Below are 25,108 nucleotides of genomic sequence, written 5' to 3' on the forward strand. Positions count from 1 at the left end.
GGTTGTGGGTATGGTCTGAACCCGACCCGACCCAATCTCAACCCTTCACTGTCGTGTTCCACGTATCTCAATCTTTATCTCATGTTACCCTACACCTACAAGTTTGAGGGGTCGTTAGAATATACGCTCATTGGGCCTTTGTTTCATGTCTCTATTGAACCTTACTCTTACTTGTACTGCATTCCTATTGTTTGTACAGCACTCAAAATTCTGTGCCGCTAACTATATAGAGGCAGTTACTTATATAGTGTTTCACGTATAGTTCAATATAATAGACATTCATTCTTTAACATTACTGAATGTTTAGATGAGACAAGAAGAGAAACATGTTATGGTTAGAGCTTGTTTTAGCTGGACGAAATCCTTATAATTAGTAGTGTTCATAATTAAATACGTAAAGAAAATACATAGAAAAATCCTTGGAACAATAAATTTTTATTGATAGAGAAGTATAATAAATCCTCAAGGAATGGAATTAGAGGATAATATACGCTTAAAGAGACATCGTATTCAACATAAACAATATATTAAAAAAAAAAATATATATATATATATATATATATACTGTTAATGCATTATTTTGGAAATAAGAGCACTTTCGCTTACCCTAAAAGGTTTTTCACTGTATAACCAGCATAGCCCTTGCATGGCCTTTCGAAATTTGAAACTGCTCAGTTATACCAAGATGTGCCATAAGAAGCCACACATGAGTGAAAAGCTCTCCGCCTCGACAGAGCTGCTGAGCATGATGGTTCCATCGACACCTAGTCGCAGCATAACACATCATTTCAACCCATACATTACTTACCAATTCCCACTTCTTTTCAATCTCCAGGCATTGCAAAGATTTAGCAAGTCGACATCCATCAAATAGCACTGACTTGCTTCTGTCTCCCTTCACAACAGATGGAGGAATATCAGTATTCACTGCAAGTAACTTTTTCGATGCTTGGATTTCATCAGATACAGACTTTCTTTCTTCAAAAAATATTTTAGCCTCTTCCAATGTATCTTGGAACCTGATCTGTTCAATCCCATTGGGCAGCATAATAGGACGCATGACTTGAAGATATAACATATAGTCTGATAACAAGTTGCTGGCCTCACGATGATTTTGACAACTAGTGTTTTGGTGTTTGTTTTGATCATCATTATAACATAGGCTTGTTGCAATATGCCATTGAAGAATGCTTTGGTCAAATTCTACCTCGACGCTCTCTTTGAGTATATTACGATATTTTACGTTTATTTCATTCCAACATTTTGCATCTTTGTCAACATGATCAGATTCTTCCTCCACTGTCTCATGGTATTTTCTACTTTCTTCTTTTCTGATGCAATTAGAGCATTCTGAATATTTTAGAACCTTCTCACGGTGTTTTTCTCTTTCTTCTTTTCTGATGCAATCAGAACATTTCGAATTTTTAAGAACCCGGCCCCCCCTACAAGCACACAATTCCGTGCAAGTCTTGAGATCTTTGGCACTCCATGATTTCTCTAGAAGATGCTGAAATATCAATTTTTTCAAATCCTGAGAAACCTCCTTAAGCTCTTGGTACCGATGCTTCTCTAACATTTCATGATGGAATAAGAACCTCTGGATAGGACCACACAATACTGGCTTGCGTTCAATGCAATATTTTATTAGATTGTATTGTCCCATTTTATTTCGCCACCTCTTTTTCCGAGCCAAAAATGGAATTGATGAAATCACTGAAATTGCTCTATACAAGAGATCCACCATTACATTCTGACGCTTACTCAGCCAATGCAGTGACCAGTCTGAGGTAAGTATTATCAACACTGAATATATCTCTAGCAAGATGGCTCCACACAGCAATACATAAGTGATGACTCTGTCGTCTAGTGTGTACAAGTGCTTGTTGTCACCTACAGTCGAGAAAACCAAAAGTACAACCAAGGTAGAAGAGAAACTAGTAAGACGTAGAAAACAAACAGGTTTTAGAGAATAAACCAAGAAAGCCTTTGTATAAAGCACATCATACATGAATCCTAGCTCAACCTCAATCACTTTAAAAGCTTCTTTAAACGAAACTTTCTGAAAGTAGGATTGGCTATTCTTTATATCTTGTAAGCTCAGAATTAGATCAGAAAATAGCTGCTTGAAAGTCTGGAACAATATATAGCCCCATTGAAGAAACTCTGCTTCTGGGATATTACTATTTTTTGGCATTGGAAAGGAAATATCTGATTCAATACTAGCTTCCATCAAATCTGATGTGACGTCTAACCCCTCGTCTTTCTTTGATTGGTATTCTTCCATGAATCTAGCATAATTGGGACCTGGATCAGGACGACGAAGTGTGGTTGCTTTAAAGTTTTCACTGCTACCAGACCTCAGAACCCAGATTCTCTCCCCAATCTTGATTAACCCAGGAATCAACATCACAACTGCCAGAAAATTCAGCAGCTCATTTGCCCAGGCTCTAAAGATGATAAAGATAGTCACTCCTGCTTGGCCAACTAGAGTTAGAGCCTGCCTCCGCCACAATGCATTGTCTTCCAAGGAGTACGCTGTAATGGTGTCTGGACCAGCAAGGTGCAAGAGAAAAAATGGAGCCCAGAATGCTGCTATGGAAAACTTCGGGTCTTTGGTGTCAGGTGCGAAATGTTTGGAGATTATACTCAGCGATACAGTTGCGAACCATCCTGCTAATTGGTAGGCAACCCACAGAAGGAGGACAAGTTTGTTGCTGTTGGAAACCTTGCTGAACAGAAAAACTTGATAAGAGCAAAGATACTTTTACTTAAAGAACAAAACAAACTTCAAAAAGTAAAGAGTAATGTTTTTTTTTTTAATTTTTTTTAATTTTTTTTTAAATACTATTGGAAAGAGAACACATGGGGCAGGCTCCGGTTGTTTTTTTTTTTTTTTTTTTTTTTTTCAAGATAAAAATTTTACTTTAATCTAATCTTAAGTATATATGTGTATGAAAGTTTCTTTTTAGAGACTTGAACCCTAGTCCTTACCTTTCAAATCATACAATGACTTATACTTGTAAAGTGACCATCGCACCAAGAATGTGCGATGATCCAATTGTATAATTAATATAACATCTTTGACCTCTAATTAACCCAAAAGCTTTACATCTATAAGTTTCGGTTCAAATATTTATATTAACAAGTTACTCTTTTTATTATAATTTAATATGAGATTTCACTTAGACATGTATACCCAACAAATAAGTTGACAAATATTTATTCATTATGGATGTGAAGTCAACATTCCTTCATGGGAATTTGAAAAAAGAGATCTTCATGGAGCCACCAAACAAGTTCACGCAACCAATTATAAAGAATCTTGTATGCAAATTAAAGAAGTCAGTTTATGGGCTTAAGCAGTATCCGTGAAAGTGGTATAAGAGGTTTGATTTCTATATTTTTCTGATAATGTATATGGATGATATGTTAACTATTGTTAAGAGCATGTTTGAGGTTGACAAGCTAAAGTCTTTGATGTGCGAGAAGTTTGTCAAGAAAGACTTGCGTACTGCTAAAACATTTTTTAGGTATGAACATTCGAAGGGTAGAGAAGCAAGAAAGCGATTGTTGTATCACAAGAATTACATCAAAAAGGTGCTTAAAAATATTAACATGCAAGCTTGTATCACTGCCGAATCACTTTAGATTATCTTTTAATCGGTGACTGAAGAATGACAAAAAAAATTGAAGGCATGTCAACAAGAATGGAGTCAAGACTTAGAGTTAAGGGGGCGGTTTTATTGTTAGCTATATGCCGTGGTTTCGACTTTCGGCTCTATTGCTTAGCCGGCAAAGGTTTTCTTTGATTATTATTTTTTTATTGTGTGTGTAGAGTGTGTCCTTTGTTGGTAAGGACAAAATTATTTTGTTTAAGGTTTTTAAAGGGCTAAGTTGTTTGTTTTTTGTAAAATTAGTTGATTAGTCTCAATTTTTTTTAGCTTTGCTATTGCCTATTGGTAATTTTTGTTGTTGGGCTAATATTTTGGACTTGTATTTTTTTTTTTTTTTAGATTTTAGATCAATAAATTTTTTAATGGACTTTAAAAGGAGGAAAATACTAAATCTAAAATTTTTTTTTACAAATTTTTGTTGTGATTAGTGGTTAATAGTAAGTAAAAAAGTGATGTAAGTGTTAAATCCAGATGCAAACCAGTAAAAATTTGCTGCCTCAATAGTCTGTAAAAATGTTATAAAAAAGTTTGTAGTTATAGCATTTCTCTTAAAATGATCAATAAGGGAGACAAAATGTAATTTTATTGAACGAAGTTGATAAAATTAGAACCTAAATATATAATTATATAATTATATTATTTAAAAAAAAATTGGGGGGGGGGGGGGGGGGGGCAATGCATGAATGGCTCCATCCATGCATGTCAAAGTTGTGATGCCCCATATTTTTTATTTAATTGAGTGTTTCGTGGGTGTGTCTTGAGTACTAGGTTGATCTGAATATTATTAACAACTAAAAAGAGCCTTAATTATAACTAGATTAGTCCATTTTGAGTATAAGCGCAAATATATTCCTTGGATCATTACTAAATATCCCATATTTTAGTGTTGTGGAGTAATAACCCGGCAAACATGGCAAACCCAAGAACATGGAATCTTGTTTGCGAGACTATAGGACTAATTCAGTGGATGACTAGAGGTCTACTATAGGTTATACGTTTACAATGTTAGGAGGGCCAATTTGTTGGAGATTCACAAAACAATTCTTAGTAGCCATGACTACTATTGAAGTTCAAATAGATGTTAGTAGCTAAAGTTGTAAATTGGAAGCTCAAATAGTGCAAAACACTATTGCTTGTTTAGACCCTAAATTTTAAACTTATGGTTAAATTGCTTTTATTCTACTTAACTAAGTACAGAATAAGAGCAAATGAAATGCAATAAATCGGAACAACTCTCTAGTGCATAAACATAAACAATAAACAATATATGTAAACCACAAAAAGTAAGAGAAGAGAGATGCACACACAAGATAACACCGAAATGTGGTATTGAAGAGGAAACCTCAGTACTTGGCCAAAAACCTCTCTGCGGTCCTCCAAGCCGAAATGATCTACTAGTGAATAAAGCTGGAGAACAAGGATATCAAAAAGACCCTCCAAGCCTAATCTACCCACTACACTTGAACCTTCCAAGTTCCAACTACCCATAGACTTCACCGAGTCTTGTCTTCACTAGTTACCCAGATCCCGCAATTAGCTCTAAATTGCATCTACCAATCAATGGCTTCTTCCAATGCTTCCCACACACACCAAAACTTCTCTCAATACTCAGATTGGGTGAGGTAAGTGTTGGGCTAAGAACCTCTCAAGGATTTGTAATTGGAGAGGTAGGAGTAGAGGAAAACTAAAAGAAATTGTGTAGATGATTGTGGGTTTACAATCTCTAACTCTCAAGTGTATTGCTAGGGTTTTCTCTCTAAAAGTCTCCTTACAATTTTGTGGGTATGAGGGCTTCTATTGTGGGTAAAGATATGAGGAAGGCACATTTAAAAACAGCCAATTAGAGAGTTTTGCAAGTCACTCATGGCTTGGTCCAGTCGCGAATTGACTCACGAAATGCCTCCTAACACTTGACTATTTAGCTTCCAACATATGCTTCTCACGTGGCCTTTCTCGGATTGTCCACTCACGAGCTAGTCTCAAACTTCACTTTTCATCACAAATCTTCACCAAACTCTCACACACAACCCTTAAATTAAATCCCACAAGCATACAGAGAAAATATTGACAGAATTAAAGCAAACAAAATATAGTTAAAAATCACAACTTTATATAAAATATGCACTATGGTTGAAAGGAATAATTAGAGAGCTTAATTAAACCCAAGGTGGAGTTCAGTTGCATTGTGGCCACCATAGTTTCATTTATTTGGTACAACTTCCGGTTTATCATCCTAGGTTAAAGTATATTAATGTGAGATTTAAAAGATAAGATACTTGATTTTTGTAAGAGAGATTAATCTTGAGAAGATTTAAACTTTAGAGAATTCATTTAGTATGCAATTGATATTTTTCACAACAATTATGTTGATAAATGTTTATTTCATATTTGGACCAACCACAGACATCATTTGTTTTGCTAACTGCCAATTATGCCTAAATGAGAATTTTCTCCCTCATTTTGTCATGTGATTTTTTAGCTACCAAACAAGACAAAATCTACACCTCTCTCTCTCTCTCTCTCTCTCTCTCTCTCTCTCTCTCTATATATATATATATATATATGTGTGTGTGTGTGTGTGTGTGTGTGTGTGTGTGTGTGTGTAAGGTTGAAATTTTATCAACCATCTTATTGGCTTTATTCCGTACCAAATTTGCTTGTATTTTAGCAATTAGTAACCCTATATTTAGGTGGGAATCATGTAAGGGTAGTGTGTGAGAGAGTGTGAAGAAATGCTCAAAATTGTGCAAAGAAGCAAGGATTCACGACTGGATCCCACGGGTGGCTTGCGGCTTGCAAACCGCCAGAAGTTGCACACATACCAAGCATGCCAGAAGTAGAAGCTTCATGCTAACTGTTGCACTACAGGACAAAAGTTCCAGGCTAGCCAGGACGTTAGCTCGCGACTTGAACTCGCGACTTAGTCCAGTTGCGAGGCCAAGTCACCAGACCACCCTGTTTGGGAAAAACTGACTCTTCGCATTCCTTTCTCACCCCACTATATATAGACCCTTATACCCACGAAATATGGAGAGCTTCCAGAGAGAATTTTGAAAAAGAAACCCTAGAGAAAAACAAGATTGACTTATCCCTAATCTTCACATAGAGACTCTTCAAATTCCTCTACTCTCTTCCTCTCCATTGTTACATCCTTTGAGAGGTACATTACCAAAACCTTTTCTCACCATATCCATATCTATGAGAAGGCCATTTGGTGCTTTGGGAAGCAATTAAGAAGGTACCAATTTCATATTGATTGATGTTATGGTCAAGTAGCGGAATCCGGTAAGCTAAAGAAGAAATAGGTTCGGCGTAACCTCGTTGGAGTAGGAGCTTGGAGGGCTTAATAACACTGGATAGATTAGGCTTGGAGGGTCTTCTGCTGTTCATGTATCCCAACTACATTCTTTAGTGGATTATTTACCGCTTGGAGGGTGGCGGAGAGGTTTTACGCTGAGGGCTTCGATTTCCTCTTCAATAACACATCGTGTGTTGTCCTTGTGTTTGCATTTCTCTTCCCTTAATCTTTGCCATTTAATTTCTGCTGTGGATGTGATTTTATTTGGTTTAGATTGTTTATCAATTCTGTATTAAACTTATGTTCATATTCCACACATTAATTTTTTGATATTAAGCTTGAATTGGTAATTTGTAAATTGAAGGTCTAAATGTTCATAGTGTTTTATACACTAATTGAACTTTTAATATATATATATATATATATATATTGTGGTGGTGAAGTCTAGTTGAATAAAGGTTTTGGGTTGATTTCCACAATTTCTTTGTATTGTGGGTCAAGAATATCCAATAATGGGAGAACCAAAAGATGGCGACACAGCTTCTATAAGAGACAAATGATATCTATCCTTTCAGTAGAACTTAACAGCATAACCGACCCTCTTTTAGGAAATCCAAGTTGGACTTCTATCTCACCGAGATGTACTTATCCTCACTACACTCGTGTTTCTCTCCCCTAAATATTCCAACCCCCACTCTCTCACCCATCGGTCTCTATTTATGGACTTCCCTTAGTGAGATTACAATGATGAGAAGAGTGTTTCCCATGTTAGTGGGTCCCTTTAAGCCATATTCCTAACAAAATGGGACTCGCTACTCATGACTGGTGTGACTCTCATGGAACTTGCACCAAGCGCCAATTGATGCTCGGCGAGCGAATTCCCCCAAGACATTATCTTTTGATATCGGCCTAATAAGTGATGCTCAGTCAAGCCATAAGCTTGGGTCAAGCCTGTCTAGGAAATGGGCTAGGTGTTCAATAAGTAAGTAGGGTGGGAAGGGCCCATTTCAAGAACATGTCCTGAGCTTGGTTTGCACAGATATCCATGGACCATACAACAACCCCTCACAATCCCATTTTCATACCATAGGAATGAGATCGTGGGTATGCTCTCAGTATAATAGGGGATCATGTGTGATATAACTGTTGCTTCTTGGGGATTCCAACCTTCAGGCAATAAAGGCACCAAATTTGATAGCCTGTGCTTTTCACACGTGCAAGGCCATCTATCAAGATCAACGGCTAGGATTATCTGTCCGTTCAGATACCGAGGCGTGCATGAGATATTGGATTGGAGCAGTTATTAATTTTCCCACCCAAAGCATTTAATGCCCTTACCCCTATATATATCACCTGGTTCCTTTAGATTCACTTTCTTTACTGCATTTTTTCTCCTTAAGCTTCAATCTAGAGCCTTTCCAGTCCCCAGCTCTCTCTCTTCTTCGACAACTCTCTTCTTACCGAGAAAGCCCATCCATCTATAAGTCTTCTTCTTCCCATTGCCTCATTTATTCCTTTTGTTTTCTCTAGTTATGAGTTTTGCCCACTTAGTCGATACTAAGGAAGCCATGACAGTTTTCAAGGCTAGATATGTCAATGCCAAGGATGTACATATTGCGTACTATGTAAAGGGAGACATAGAGAATAAGAGAGTGCCCACAGTAAATTTATCCCCCTAATGGCAGTCCTAAAAGGTGGAGTGAGATTCCTTCTAGATCTATTACTATTATACACCATTAGGTTTTATGGTATTTGCCCCGACCAATGTCTGCCAAACTTCAATAGGGTAGTTGGTTGCGTCAGCTAACTAAATAGGCTGTACAACCTAAAATTTACATGCCATGACATCAATTTCCTATATAACTATTGTGGTAGTGTTGTCAATGGGTATTATCTTCAAGTTCGGGACCCTCAATTAAGGTTAATATCATACTTGCCAGGCTCCAATAGGAATTCACAAGGGAAGTAAATAAGGGTGTGGGGAAATTGGCTCGGCGATCAACTTACATGCCCGACATCACCCGTTAATGCAAGTTGGTACCCCCAAAAAGTCTATTGTGCTTGTTTTTTACTGTTTTGTCGTATTTATTTGAATGTGTATTTTTATATTATTTATCTTTTTACTTATATTTGACTTTTCACGCTGACCTATTTGACCCTATTACTCAAGCAAGTTCTCAGCACTCAAAGCCATACTTAAGGTTAGTTGAAGTTCGAGAGTTAAACTGGATTCTATGCTCTAAGGTGTTTGTCCATACTAATGGGTAGCTTTGAGCCTCACACCTTATCATTGGTCGCATCCCCTCCTACACTAGCTTTCAGGACACCGGGGTAGCCTTCTTGGCCAAGCATCCCCTTCCAACATATATCGATGTACGACTAAAGAGATTTCTGCCGAACATCTCGGAGGACGAAGCTCGGCAACAAGGTCCTTGCAAAAGAAAGACAGATTTCCCAGAGCCCTATAACGATAGTTTAGGAGACACGGTCTCTTGGGTAGAACTTCGACACTGACCTATGGGTGACGTTGAAGAAGTGGAACCAAACAACAACATGGTTCAAAGAAGGATTGTTCAGTCAGCTTGGTACATCCTTGCAACTTGGGCTTCTAGGGGACAAACATCTACTCTGCCCACACCGCCTACCTTACCCATATCTCGAATCCCAATTGGGACGCCACCCTGTACACGCAAGAGGCAAAGGGGAGCTAACATCCAAGTAGAGTAGGTTGATGTTGGTGTTTGTGTTTGTGCCCTAAAATCCAATTTATTGGCATGTCATAAATAATTAAATAGTTTAATTATATGAGACTATTTATAAATGAATTAATGAGACATTATCTTTGTCCATGAAATGCATAGTGTGTGATTTATGTGAAAAGTCACAGAAAGATATAAATACAAGTTCTTTGTAAACTCATAATTTTAGTTCGTAATTGGTAATGAAATTGGGCATTTCATCTGCGAAGACTATAACATATAAAATAAGATGATTTGTCTTGATCATGGAAGTGGAGACTTCTAGTTGATATGTTGATATGTTTTAAGAGTTAAGACATATTGAACTGGACCGTTGTGAAATTTATTATTCTCCTAACGACTGTCAAATGAATAATGAATCTCACGACTTCTATTTACATCAACTCTAAATCCTGAGAGAACAATGGACTTGATCATGAGATGTAGGTTGCTTTGATATATTAGGAGTGAGATCTAGTAGTTACGGTCAAAACCTCAGTATGTTGGGCAACCGCATTTAGTATTGATGGAACATATATTCTCAAGATGGAATTCATAATCTCTTAACGGAGATATAAAATATTCCCTTGAGATGAGTTTAATGGGTTTGGTTATTCAAAGGCCAACCACTTTAGTAACTCCTTACTAAAGTATATATTTATGAAATTGGATTTCATAAATATATGATGAATAACATAAAGGATTAAACCGGGTACTCAAGGATTAAGATGTAGTAATCTTCAAAGTGACAGTCTACATTCATGACTTTGTATTACTACGAATATTTTAATTAAGGGGTTGTATGTATAATAAAGTCTTGGGATATAATTTATAGATAAGGCCTAGAGTGCAACTATATTTATATAGTTGTATTAAATATAGTTAATGGTAACTTTAGACTTGTCAAGAGTTGACAGAAAAGCCCAAGGCCCATTGGAGCTAATGTCTTATTGGTCCCTTTTGGTCCCACTCAAAGCCACACACTTAAGCCCAATTGAAAAGGCCCAATGGGCTAGCCCAATTAGATAATCAGTTATATATAAGGAGAGAAACATACAGAATTTCATAAGGTTTTCATATAAGATCATAAAAAGAATGGAACAGTGTATGTGAGTGTTGGACATTCTTTTATTCTCTCCTTGGAAAATAATTGAGAGACCACACTTCTTGGGCATCAAGTGGAATTGGAGTGAAGATTAAAAGTGTTCCCAAGTGCAACTAATTTTGTTTTGAATTTCACCACACCAAGGTACGCTTTCTATTCTTTGTTCTAGAATTCAAGGTCGATCCGTGTTTGTTGCTTCCACTGTGTTTTGTATGAGATACAAAACTAGATTTTCCAACAGTTGACACTCAGCCTAGAGTCATTACTCCGATCACATTGGTCCCTGCAGCAACCCAACAGAATATCGTTGCTGAAGAGCCAACCATCCCTTCACCTGTTGTTGGGACTGAAGGAGCCTTGCCATTTAACCTTCCTTTTCCAGGGTATAAGCATTCCCTCACTCTAGTGAGAGGCTACTTCCTTCCACAGCATTCCTTAGGACATAGAGGAATGGAGAGGGAGGCCACGTGGCAAACAGTTTCAGGAAAGCCCTACTACTTATTAATGACATTCGCATCTGGGAAGACACCGTTGATAAGGAGCTCTCCCTCAATCTAAAGTGGCATTCTATCGCTGTAAGTACTTCCCTCGATTATTTTATGTATAACATTTTAAATATGTCCTAGCACTGTTGTGTACACCCATGTATACTCGTTCTCCCTTCTCCACCCCCCCCCCCTCTGCCTCACCCTTTTTAATGTCATCTATTTGGTTCCAGACCGCGTAATTGGTATAATTACTGGATGGTCGGTTGAAGAAGCTATAGAGGAAGCTGATCGTGAGAACGCCTTGAAATAGGCCAGTAAGTCCACCCTTCAAGAAAAAGAACAAAAGGTTGTTCAAGCCGAGAAAAGAGTGGTTGTTGTTGAAAAGGACCCAAACTCTGCCAAGCACAAATTAGAGGTGCTAAAAGGGAAGCTGGAAGAGTCTAACACCAAGTCTGCACAAGCCTTGAGTGTCATCACGACTTGGAACATAGAGATTGAGGACCTACAAAAGAGGCTGGATGAGGCAAAGCAAAACTTCTATGACATAGGTTTGATGATGTTGAGCACTCCATAGCTGTAGTTATAAAAGAAGCTTGGGTTGCTAGATTCACAGGGGGGTGGATCGCTCTTGCAAATGCCATTCCTCTCCCTAAGTCTTCCTCGTGGTAGATTTGTCGAACATTCCCCTACCAGTGTTCGCAAAGGAGGAGAGCCCCAACTTTCAACAAATTTTGGAGGAGATAGAATCCCACACAACTGATGCAAACTTAGTGGTCGTTGAGAATCCCAATCTTCCTATTGCTGCTTAGACCTCTACTACTCACCTAAGTCACGTCCCTCTCAGTCCTTCTCCCTCGGCTAAGTAGGCACATGAACTTGAGCAACCATCAATCGTTGAGAGTTCGAATGCTATTCCTACCACCGAACAAGGCCCTCATCATCTCCAACCAACTACCATCCAGGGCGCAAACATGATTCCTATAGCCACCGAATAGAATTTTGACCTGTAGACAAGTATTATCTTTTGTTTTTAGCTTAGCTTGCCCTTTATGACGATGTTTTTCTTTTATGTTCAAAACATTAATAAAGTAATTTCTCTTTTGAGTTAACTTATACACTTACTGAGTTTTCACGATTTGATTGCTTCCCTTGATTATTCCCCCCCCCCCCCCTCCAACCTTATTTTTTTTATTACTCTAAGCTTGATGGCCTAATGATAATAAGGACAAAGTGTGTGTTCGATATTAAAGACAGCCTGCATATAAAACAAATAAAACAAGTGATTCTGTGGGGCACTTTGGGTTGTGCCAAGGATACGCCTATATTTTGTGATTTGATTCAAGTTTTATAAGTAGGTTTACACCTGGTCAGTGGCTAGAGTCAGGCTGAGGCCAAGCTTCTATCCCATAAGTAAGTTTACACCTGGTTAGTGCCCGGAGTCAAGCCAAGGCTAGGCTTCTATCTTGTATTGCGTTCCTCGTTGTGGAAATTTCATATCTTCGAAACTGACACGATCCTATCCTATGCATAGTTTGTACAAATATACATAAGTTAGTTCATTACACGCTTTATTTTTTATTTACATCAGGGAATACATTAAGTACTCAAAGACAATGGCATCCCTTAGTGGAAGAACTTTTGTAAGTTGTTGACACTCCATTGTCAAAAGAGAGGTCATTCTTCCATATCTTCTAGGTAGTATGCTCCAACACCTGCAACCGTTGTTACTCGGTACGACCCTTCATGCTCCCTTCTGCCTTTCGTAATACAAGGTCCCCGGCGACAAACTCCATTGGTTTCATGTTTTGATTGTATCCCCAGGCTAGCCTCTGCTGGTAATCAACTAATCTGATGAATGCCATCTCCCTGTTCTCTTCTAAGAGGTCGAATTGTTGAGTCATGATCATATTGTTTGTGTTCGGGGAGAAACTAGCAACCCTCATGCTCGACAAGCCTACCTACACAGGTATTACCGCTTCTATTCCAAAAGTTAGAGAAAAAAGCGTCTTGCCAGTAGACCTCCTAGGGGTGGTTCGGTATGCCCATAACACATTGGGCAGCTCTTTAACCCACTTTCCTTTAGCCCTATCCAATCTTTTCAACCTGTTGACAATGGCTTTATTTGTCACTTCAACTTGTCTATTACTCTATGGATACGCCAGAGTTAAGTACCTATTTTTGATTCCAAGATCGCTACAATACTTCCTGAATGCCTTGCTGTCAAACTATAGTTCGTTAACTGAGATTAAAGTGTCCGGCACTTTAACAAATTTCTTTACATCAACGTCCAAGATATTCACTAGAGCTTTGGCTTCCACCCACTTGGTGAAGTATCAATGGCAACTATCACAAACCTCCTGTTTCTAGTTGCCGGAGAGAATGGTCCCACGATATCCAACCCCCATTGAGCAAAAGTCTAAGGACTGGATATCAGGTTAAGACTCCTTTTAGGTTAATGGATGTTTGGTGCATGTCTCTGATATTGGTCACATGTAGCATCTCTCTACATTTTCGGCCACCAAAAGCCTTAGGTCATTGCTTGGTGGGTAAGTGACCAATCTCACGTATGGTTCCCACAAATCCCCTCATGCAATTCAGCAAGCAATCCTTCCACGGCGTCTAGATGCAAACATAAATTGTATGGTCCTCCAAAAGATTGTCGGTACAATCTCTTCTCCTCTGACAACCAGAATCTAGCAGACTTCCTTCATATCTTATCACCCTCCCTCGGGTTGCACGAGAGTGATCCATCTATGATGAATGACACAATAGGATCCATCTAGCTCAACACAATGGCAGAAGCTACCGCCACACAACACTATTGTTCAATACTCGGTTGGTTTACTACTTCAACCTAAATAATCTGGGGTATGCAATCCTCCATGGATGAAGCAACGGTGGCTAGAGAGTCTGCATGGCTATTTTTTCCTCTAGAAATTTGGGCTAACTTTTTCCTATAAAAAATTTTCAGTAATGAGCTTGCCAACTTGAGGTATTTAGCCATTCACAGGTCTTTTTCTCCAAAACTCCCTTCAACTTGGTTTACTACAAACCGAGAGTTCGAATACACTTCCACCTCTATGGCATCTAAAGACTTGGCTGCTCAAAGACTGGCCAATAATGCTTCGTATTTGGCTTCATTGTTGGAGGCCTGAAAAACCCAACCTAAGCGATCTTTCCAATTTTATTCATTCTGGGGATTCCTGCATAATTCCTATTCCCGCCTCATGTGCATTAGAAGCTTCGTCTACATATACCCGCCATGACCGAACTGAAATTTTGCAAATTCCCCGTCCATCATCAATAGTTAGGGTGAACATAGACACAAAATCTGCCAGCATTTTCCCCTTAATGGCATTCCTTAGCTTGTACCTAACATCAAAGGACCTAAGTCTAGTCTTCCATTTAGCTATTCTTCCCTTGAAATTAGACCCTTGTAACAAAGCTTATAGGGGGTGTTTGGTCAAAACGTACACTATGTGAGACTAGAAGTAATGCGGTAGCTTCCTAGTGGCGTGTGCTAGAGCAAGTGTCCTTTTCTCCAACGGGAGATATCGAGTCTCTGAATCTACTATGGTCTTGCTAATGTAATACATCAGCTTCTGTATTCCCTCCTAAACCCTTATTAACACCACGCTCATAGCATGATCAGACACTACCAAATACATGTAGAGATCCTCCCCTAGCTCAGGGCTTGACGGGATAGGTGGACTAACCAAGTTTTTCTTTAAGCTTTGGAATACATCATTGCACTTCGGAGTCCATGTAAACCCTTTCCATTTCTTAAGCAGTTGAAAGAAGGGTCTAAACCTGTCAACCAATCTTGAGACGAAATGGTTCAAGGCTGCAAGCATCCCCATGAGTTTCTGCACCTCCTTTGGATTATTGGGCAGACTAAGTTGTTTGATCGCCCTGATCTAATCAAGATTGACCTTAATACCCCTGCAGGTTATCATATACCCATGGAATTTCCTAGACCCCATTCCAAACGCACATTTACTGGCATTAAGGCGCAGTTTACGGTGACTCAAAATCTCAATTACTTTGGCTAGATTTTGTACATTCTCCTCGGGCATTTTACTCTTAACAATCATGTCATCAATGTATACCTCCACTGTTTTACTAATCTTATCTCTGAACATATGGGTGATCATTTGTTGATACATTGCCCCCGCAATCTTTAACGCGAAAGGCATGACAATATAGAGGTAGTTGCCTTTGGGAGAGATGAATGACGTCTTCTCCTGGTCTTTGGGGGCCAGGGCAATCTAGTGATAACCTTGAAAGACATCCAAGAAACTCATTCTCCGATGATCGTACATTGCATCTACCAGCTGGTCAATTTTCAACACAAGGTAAGGATCTTTAGGGCATGCTCGGTTAAGATCAGTAAAATCAATGCAGACTCTTCACTTCCTGATCTTCTTCTTTACTATCACTTTATTAGCTGTCGAGCAACTCACCTCGGTTTTTGCATCTTAGGTGGAAATAGGGATCCACATTCAGCTTGTGCACTATAAACTCCAAATCCACACCAAGCACTTTGTACGGGCTCCAAGCAAATGCATCTAAATTATGGACTAATGCCAACAAAACTGCCACTCGACCCTTGACAAAGAGGCTTCTACCTATCCAAAAATATCTATCCTCATAGGGCAAGATATGGACCTCAATTAGCTCTTCAGCACTATTAGTCCCATTAGACTCCTTAGGGTATTGTAATTGCTATAACAAGCCTAAATCTACTTACTCTTTTTGCTTAATTTCATGGTTGATCACGGCCACCAAACATTGATAGGTTGCTTTCTGGTCGCCTCTCATCACCGTAATGCCATCCTCGGTGGGGAATTTAACATTCACATGTAGTGTGGACAGTATGGCTCCTATGGCATGTATCCATGGCCGCACTAAGATCGCCATGTACGGGGAAAATGCATTTACGACTATGAAATCCACCATCACCTCTTTCCTCTCAACTACTACTAGGAGCCTAATCTGCCCCATCGGTACCACCATTTTTCCATCAAAGCCTACTAAGGGGTATTATACTTCCCAAGATCCTTGGTCTTCAAACCTAGACCCTTGTAAAGATCAGGGTACATTATCTCAAGCCCGCTTCCCTAGTCAATCATAGCCCTTTTTACTAGGAAACCCTCAATCCTGAGGGTAATGATAAGAGCATCGTCTTGCGGTTGAGATGTACCTTTAAGGTCGTTGTCATCAAAGGCTATCTACCAACAAACCATCCTTGGCTTCTTCTCGGGGTGATTCTTTGTCTCATACTCCTATTAGGTAGTAACGCTCATAATACCTCTCTATTGACTGGCGCTTACACCGACTAATGTAACATGTATAACCTCATTGATCTCAAGGGGAGGCGACTGCGCTCCTCTTCGACTCCCTGATGTCTGTCCTGTAGCGCCTTCCTTTTCTCCTACCACAAACTCTCTTAGGTGCCTAGCCTTAACGAGTTGTTCGAGGTGGTCTTTGAATGCCCTACACTATTTGGTAGTATGTCCCTTATCTTGGTGGTATGTACAATATAAATTATGGTTTCTCCTCTTCGGGTGCCCGCCCATCTTGCCCAGCCAACGAAAGTACGACTCATGCTTTATTTTCTCAAGAATTTTATGCACAGGTTCTTTAAAGGCCATGTTGACTCCTTCAGCTCGTTGTTCTAGGTTCTGTTCCCTAGCTTCCTTTTAGGCTCTCTATTGGAAGCCTTCATGACTGGGGTCCTTTGGGTAAAGAGGAGTGGCGAATGCCTTCCCTTTGCTCTGTAACTGATGCATATTTATGACAGGTCTTATGGTTAGTGAATCCCTTAGCTCAGATTCTTGAGATAGCCCCAATCTAAAAGTACTCACTACCACCTGCTCATTTCCTCCCTCGATCTCATTATACAACTCCTAGTACTGATCCGCATATGACCGGAGAGTTTCCCCACTTCTACTTTTCATAGATAATAGAGCATCAATAGGTTGGAGAGCCCGGCTGCAAGTGGTAAAATGTGCACCGAATTACTGAATTAGCTCACCAAAGTTGTGGGTGGATCCTTTCCTCAGACTGTTGAACCACCTCATTACCGTGGGCCCGAGGCTAGACAGAAATACTTTACACATAAGTTTGTCATTCCACAAATAGAGGGCCATGAGTTGGGTATAGGGGCTTACATGCTCTACCAAGTCAGTTTTACCATCATAAAAAGTAAAGGGAGGGCAAGTAAAATGCCTAAGCATTTCAGTACATTCTATTTCTTCGGAGAATGGTAATCAGGCCACTCTTTGCAAGGCCCTGCTCATGGCATCGAGGGCAACACTAGGGCTTCTATGCCTTTTTCTTCTCAGTGCCTTTGAGCATTCTTCTCTGGATTCATTTAACCTATCCCTCAACAAGCGAGAATGACTTTGGTAAGAAGATCCTCTTGTGTGGTTGCTCGAGGATCCATGGTTGTAGTCCCTTTTTTGGTGCCGACCTCTCACTATGATACGAAAGCTTGGGGATTCATTCTTCTCTGGATTCACAATCACTATGATATGAAGGCTCATGAAATAGTTCATTCTCCTTGAGAGGAAGCTTTGTCCGAATCCAAACAAGTTTCATGCCCGTCCTGCTTGAGATCTTGTTCTCTCTTTTATTCCCTCTCCATTCTCCTTAGTGCCCAGTTTGAGACCCATGATCGGTTTCCCCCTAATCCCACTGGCTCCTCATTCATGTGGACCCTCCATGATAGACACTACTACGCCAACTCTAGGCCTCAATTGAGTGAGAGATTCTCACAGACGGCGCCAATTGTTATGGTGAAACTCAATTGAATAAAGGTTTTAGGCTAATTTCCCCAATTTATTTGTATTGTGGGTCAAAAATATCTAACAATCGGAGGCCCAAAAGGTGACAACATAGCTTCTATAAGAGACAAATTATATCTATCCTTTCAGTAGAGCTTAATAGCATAACCAACCCTCTTTTAGGAAATTCGGACCGGACTTCTTTCTCTCCAGGATGTATTTATCCTTACTAAACTCATGCTTCTCTCCCCTAATTTTTCCAACCCACGCTTTCTCACCCATCAGTCTTTATTAGGATTGTAATGATAAGAGGAGTGTTTCCCGTGTTAGTGGATCCCCCTGAGCCATATTCCTGACCAGATGGGATCCGCTACTCGTGACTAACATGATTCTTTTGGAACTTGCACCAAGCGCCAATCGATGCTCGACAGGCGGATTCCCACAAGGCATTATCTTTTGATCTCGGCCTAATAGGTGATGCTTAGTCAAGCCATGAGCTTGGGCCAAGCCTATCTAGGGAATGGGCTAGGTGTTCGGTAAGTAAGGAAGGCGGGAAGGGCCCATTTCAGGGAACGTGTTCTGAGCTTGGTGTGCACCGATATCCGTGGACTGTACACACACACACGTATGTATGTATGTATGATACAACAAACCAAAAAACTTACTCACTCACATAGAAATAAGGAAATCAAAGAACAAATTAAAATGGAGGAAACATCCTGTTTGGACTCCATGGTGTCAAAAGCAACATTGAAGAGATCCAAAATGATGCGCACTAATTTGTAGTCCATGGAGTTAAAAGTAACATCATTGGATCTCATCCACCTAAATCCGCTTTACCAATCTATATCACTCTATAATTTTCACAATTTTTAGGATTTATTTATTAATTTTTACTAATCCTCTATTTTGTTTCCTATAGAAAAGTTGAGGGAAAGGAAAAACAGCTAGGCTAGTTTTTGCTTCAGTATTCTTATTTTTGTTCCCTCAGGGCTCTAGTTGTTTTGAGGAAATTTTGATTTAGATTTCCAGAGAAGAAAACTCAAATTTTTTGCATAGTATGGGTGAGAAAAATTTCTTGTTGAATAATCTCTCTATTTACACTTTTTATAATAGGATCAGTTTAATAAATTTGATTCATCTTTTAATAGTAAAAAAATTTCTCCTATATTGGTTTGAATACAAACTTTATAATTGGATACATGGGTGGGTTGGGTCCTATACAAATTAAATGGGTTAAGCAGGTAATATATATTTAAATGGATAATAAATGGTTAATTATATACACAATTCATTTATGACTCAACTCATACCTACCGAACCCAGCCCTACTCAAAAATCTACTCAACCTGTCCAATTATCACCCTTGTACTACTTGTGATCACATGATTAAGATAATTGGTAATTAATTGAAAATTTTGATGTATATTAAATATTGGGGTCTAAACCGAATTTTATAATTATGATTTTTTTTAATAAATGCTAGATACGTCATACATTAAGCAACTTTTTGGAATATTTTAAATTTAAGAACCTGTCATTTGTAAATTTCTATGGAGTTTCTTTTAACCTTTAAATGATTGATCATTGACGAATCTCAACTATTTAAATTTTTTATTTTTTTTCCTTTTAGAAACATGAATGAAATTTTATTTATCATCGAATAACTATATTTTATGGGTATTCGAACGTTATCATGTGTAACTCACAAAGTGGGTTTTGGGCGTGACACACCTAGGCGATCACACTAAAGAAAAAAAAAACGTTACAGAGAGAGAGAGATCCTAAGGTCCCTATTTACAGTTGCTTCTAGTAGGTAAATTAGGTCATTCTTTAACTTTGCAATATACTCTCCGTTTTACCAAGTTTATAGACATCCTAAAATTTGTCACTTAATTTTGATTGCGTAGCTAGGAAAGTTTTTGAGATATAATGTTTTAGAATTATAATTAAATGCATGATTTTAAAAACTAAACCAATTAAAAAACCGATAAAAGGAAATGTTTTTCGGTTATTTGGTCCGATTGGGGTCAAACTAGTGGTCGAATCGATAGTGTCATAATTAGTTAATTAATAATTTTAAGATTACAAAAATATAATAATAATAATAATAATAAGTTTATAACTAATGATATCTCCCCCCTCCCCCCACCAAAAAAAAAAAAAAAAAAAACTAATGATATCCAATCAAAAACATTAATGTTATTTCAAATCAAGTGAGTTTTCACCTTATTTAAAAACAAAAGTACAAAAATGTAACTAAACATATTAACATTACAATATCACCCTCAAAATAAAACAATTAGTGCAATATACAACCATCACTATAAAAAAGTTGGACTCAACTAGCCATCTTGAAAACTTACGTCTTTATTTTCTTTTATTACATTAACTATAATTGTTGATCCTAAAGAAAAAAACAAAAAACAAGAGACTGTAATTGTTGGTCATTTGGTCTCACAACAAATATATTATTATGAAATTATAAATATAAGTGAACAGTAGTTTCCTTTTTATTAATTCGTTTTGAAGAAAAATCAAGTAGATTTTAACTCTTTTTTTTTTTTTTTTTTTTTGATTAACTACAATTAACATCTTAGAAAAAAACAAAGTAAAATAAATAAATAAAGGCGAAAATCACATTTTCGTCCCTACATTTTGACCCGATTCCCGTTTTGGTCCCTAAGTTTTTTTTTTACCGCTTTTAGTCCCTATCCAGAAAAACGGTTCCATTTTAGTCCCTGCCGTTACATCAAAAACGGATATTGCTGACGTGGCAAACGGCAGAATTAAAAAATATTAAAAATATTTTATTTTATTTAAAATAAAATAAAATTTTAGTTATCAATAATTTTAAAATAAAAATATTAAAAATTTTAGTTAAAAATAATTGTTATTCATGTTCTTCCCCCAAGAACATGGTTGCCCAGAAATATTTTCTTCTCTTTTATTTCATTTTCTTGGCATCCAAACAAGCAAAAACATATACAAAAGTCATTTCCCTTCACGCTCCGCCACCAATGCCTTGGTCTTCTTCTGCATAGTGATCAACACATTGTGCCAAGTGTTCACCCTCGACCTCTCTTTCCCAACAACTCCCACATTCATTTCCACCAGAAAAAGAAACCCAGATCAGAAGAACACAAAATGCAAACGAAAAAAAATGAAAAAATAAAATACTAACAGGGAGAATGAATAACTAAGAACGAATGAAAATTCAAGGAATTTCTATTCCAAGATTTGTATATGTTCTTCCACAAAAATCAAACACAAAGACCTTTAAAGATTCTTTCACTCAGATGAAAACCACTACAAACACAAAGGACCTTCAAAGATTCAAAACACAAATAGCAACAAAGCAAACCCAACAAAGTAAACCGAGATGTCATGGGTTTGGCTTTGGTGTCGTGGTGCCTGTCGTGGATCGGTGGATGGTGGTGGTGCTCGTGGGGTTTGGCTTTGGTTGAACTAGAGATTTGAGGGAGATCTAGAGATAGATCGAAGCGAGAGAAGCAAAACAGAGAGAGAAGCGAGATCTGGGAATGTTCAGATCAAGGAGAGAGAGGACGGTGGGGTTTGGTAGTGAGAAACGAGGGAAGCACCGCTAGAGGACGGTGGGGTTAGTGAGAAATGAGGGAAGCACCGCCTGGATAGGCGGTGGTGTTGAGTGGCGATGATCGAGGAAGAGAGATCTGGGCGGAGAAAACAGAGAAAGATAGAGGGAGGCCTTGCCAATTTGTGGGTATCGAAGGTTTTGAGAGAGTGAGATTGAGAGATGATGATAAGGACGAAGAGGAGGATGGGAGGTGGAGGATGAAGATGATGATTTAGTTTTAATGTTATTTCCTCTTTTACCAAAAAAAAAAAAAAAAAAAAGAAGATGATGATAAGCAGAAAAATTTCTTTTTCTGGGCAACCATGTTCTTGGGGAAGAAGAACAATTATTTTTAACTAAATTTTTTAATATTTTTATGTTTAGTTTGTTCTTGCTGGGTTTAGTTCTTTCTGGGTTTTGTTGTTCTTGCTGGGTTTAGTTTTAAATTTTTTTTTGATTTTTTTTTTTATGAGAGTTTTTAAATTTTTTTTTATTTAGTTAGAATTAATAAATTAATTTTTTTATTTAAGGATTTTTTTTTATGAGAGTTTTTAATTTTTTTTTAATTTAGATGCTGACGTGGCATTAAAAAATATTTTTTATTATTAATTTAGGCCACGTGGACATTAGTTTATTATTTTTTGACTTTGCCGTTTGCCACGTCAGCAATATCCGTTTCTGATGTAACGGAAGGGACTAAAATGGAATCGTTTTTCTGGAGAGGGACTAAAAGCGGTAAAAAAAAAACTTAGGGACCAAAACGGGAATCGGGTCAAAATGTAGGGACAAAAATGTGATTTTCGCCATAAATAAATAAATAAATTTAAAGTCACATGGGTCGTGACTTGCGTTGCTAATTTACCAAGTACAGAGTACTCGGAGCCTTTTTTGCCAAATATTGTAAAAATTAGAATTTATATGCTTTATGTGTACTGTGCAAAGATTTTTAGTTAAATGAAGAGAGATGTAAAAATCAGTGTTAGTATTGTCGAATTACAAGAAAAAGGAGCCCGGTCACTATAGATACTAAAATTAAGGATAGAACTAGGTGGGGCCCAAAGGAGCCGGGCCCCTCTAGTCTTAAGAAATAGGTGTGTGTATATATATATATATATATATATATATATAGAGAGAGAGAGAGAGAGAGAGAGAGAGAGAGATTTTATACAATTTTATATTTGACCCCCTCTTTTAAAAAATTTGGAACTCTTTCTTTATAATTTTACATTGATTTCATTATAATAGCATTTATATCAGTTATAAAATAGTGTAAGGTCCCAAATTTTTCCAATCAACTCTAAAATACACCCACATTAGTCTATTTGCCTATGTATCATTGTTAATGTTAATGTCAATGAACATGATCGATGTTAATGTCAATGAACATGATCGATGTTAATGTCTATGTCAATGTTGATAATGATGAAAAAAATGTCAATGGAAAAATAATTTTGCAAGATTATGAATATGATGGTAACATTAGCTTAGATGCAATTAAACATATATTATCACATCTAAGTTTAATCAATTTGAATATATATGTTATAAATATATATTAATTTGATTTTTTTAGTTAGCTTTGTTAAAAATTATTACATAAGTAAATTGGTCGTTAGTTGAATATTTTCTAAATTTATAACAAATATACATTTTATATATGTATATTTGTAATTTTTTATACTTTTATTAAGTGTTTGTGTATTTTACAATACACGATATGATACAATATGATATTGATAGAAAAGTAAAAAATCGATTCACAAATCAAATTATGTTTTGACAACTATGAGAATTTAACATAGAGAATCAAGTTTGTGGAGAGAGACAAAATTCTAGAAAAGAATTTATAGAAAGAGAGAAAATGATTGATTTTTAACAAACCTTTCTCTTGTAGCCCATCACGATGAGGATGATTTGTATGGCAAGGCTAAATACAACCATGGTTTGTATCTCCCGTTCACTAATAATTTTTCTCAATTTTAGTGAGAAAAACTCTAAGCCCTTCTTCAACTTCATTGTCAAAATGAAACTGCTAGCCACTGAAGGGTGTACCAAAAAACAAGCAAACAAACAATGAGAAAAAATAAAAAAGGAAAAAACAAAATAAAACACACGAGCTATTGATTACTCAAGTAAGCTCACTTACCAGATTTTGTTTTCAATCTTCGAAACTGACAAGGGTCACTTGTTGTTGCTAGTGTAAAGTTATGTGCTTATTTGGATTGCCACAACGCGTGGTGATTTTTATATAGAGCTTGTAATAAAGCCAGTCTATAGCTAGCTTATATATATTATATGAGCAATTACAGTGATTCTGGAGTAAGTGACACGTAAAGTAATAACTTTTTCTTAAAAAAAAAATAATAATAAAAAATAAATAAAAAAAAAGCAGAAAACTTTTGCAGTGGTGTACTTCACAAGATTGAGTCCAGGTTTTTTTTTTTTTTTTTTTTTTAAATTAAGTAATTATTCGATGATAAATATTTTTTTAACTTTTTTTTTTCCAGAAGTAATTATTCCATGGTTTAGTTTAATGTGTACTGTCCTTTTATTTTATAATATTTGTTCTAAAGAATGGAAAAAGAAAAGCATAGTGCAAAAGAACATTGACATAGTCGGTGTTAAAATGTTTAATTTACATAATTTTGCTTAAAAGTAACTCGCATTAGTTTGTGTATAATAGTTTAAATTTACAAGTTTTCTATAGTCAACATGTAAATTTACACTAATATTATTTATTTTTCATTTAATTGTTTTTTCTTTGACATATCTTGAAGATGAAAAAGAGAGTAGATAATGGTTATTGTGTGTGAAGAAATAGAAACAATTTTAAAAAATCAAGAAAATTTGATATTTTAATGAAATATGGTGTAAAATAGATAATCTGATGTGAGATATTTTGAAAAATGAATATTTAAAATAAAAAAATTAAATTTTATACTAAAATAGATAAAAAAAATTTGCATGAACCAATGTGAAAGCTCTAAATAGAAAACCCAATATTTAGGATAATATTATTTCATTTTGGTTATTGCACATAAAGTATATACATTTATAATGTTGTGCTAAAATCGTGTGCATTAATTATAGCCCTTATTCTGTACACAAAATGCTGCTCTAGTGCTGATGGTGGTAAGTGGAAACTATATATGTGTATATATATATATATATATAAAAAGGTAAACATGGGATGTCTTTTAATTGCTACATCTCCTATGAAATCTTTCCATTTACATCCTTGAATATTATAAAATTATCATTGTGACCCTGATTACGTCTCATTTTCACCCTTAACCTCTTAAATTTTGATTTCTTTTACAAAGAAAATAGAAAAAAGAAGTAAGTAGAGAAAATAATAAAATAAGTACTTATCTATTTATTTATTTAGTTTGGATAATGTTGACGGACACTCATTAAAAAAT

The 25,108-nt window shown here is 36.9% G+C and overlaps 1 protein-coding gene across 1 annotated transcript; it reads right to left on the reverse strand.

The window, feature by feature from the left end:
• Positions 1-619: 619 nt before the first annotated feature.
• On the reverse strand, positions 620-23,909 carry LOC126727696 (uncharacterized). The gene is made up of 3 exons (XM_050433621.1): positions 23,833-23,909; positions 23,568-23,725; positions 620-2,725 (listed from the first exon to the last, which is right to left on the reverse strand). Exons 2-3 carry the CDS (start codon positions 23,700-23,702, stop codon positions 620-622), a joined length of 2,241 nt encoding a protein of 746 aa, XP_050289578.1. The 5' UTR covers positions 23,703-23,725; positions 23,833-23,909.
• Between the last annotated feature and the right edge of the window lie 1,199 nt (positions 23,910-25,108).

This window comes from Quercus robur, chromosome 5, assembly GCF_932294415.1.
Source record: "Quercus robur chromosome 5, dhQueRobu3.1, whole genome shotgun sequence".
Taxonomy (NCBI): domain Eukaryota; kingdom Viridiplantae; phylum Streptophyta; class Magnoliopsida; order Fagales; family Fagaceae; genus Quercus; species Quercus robur.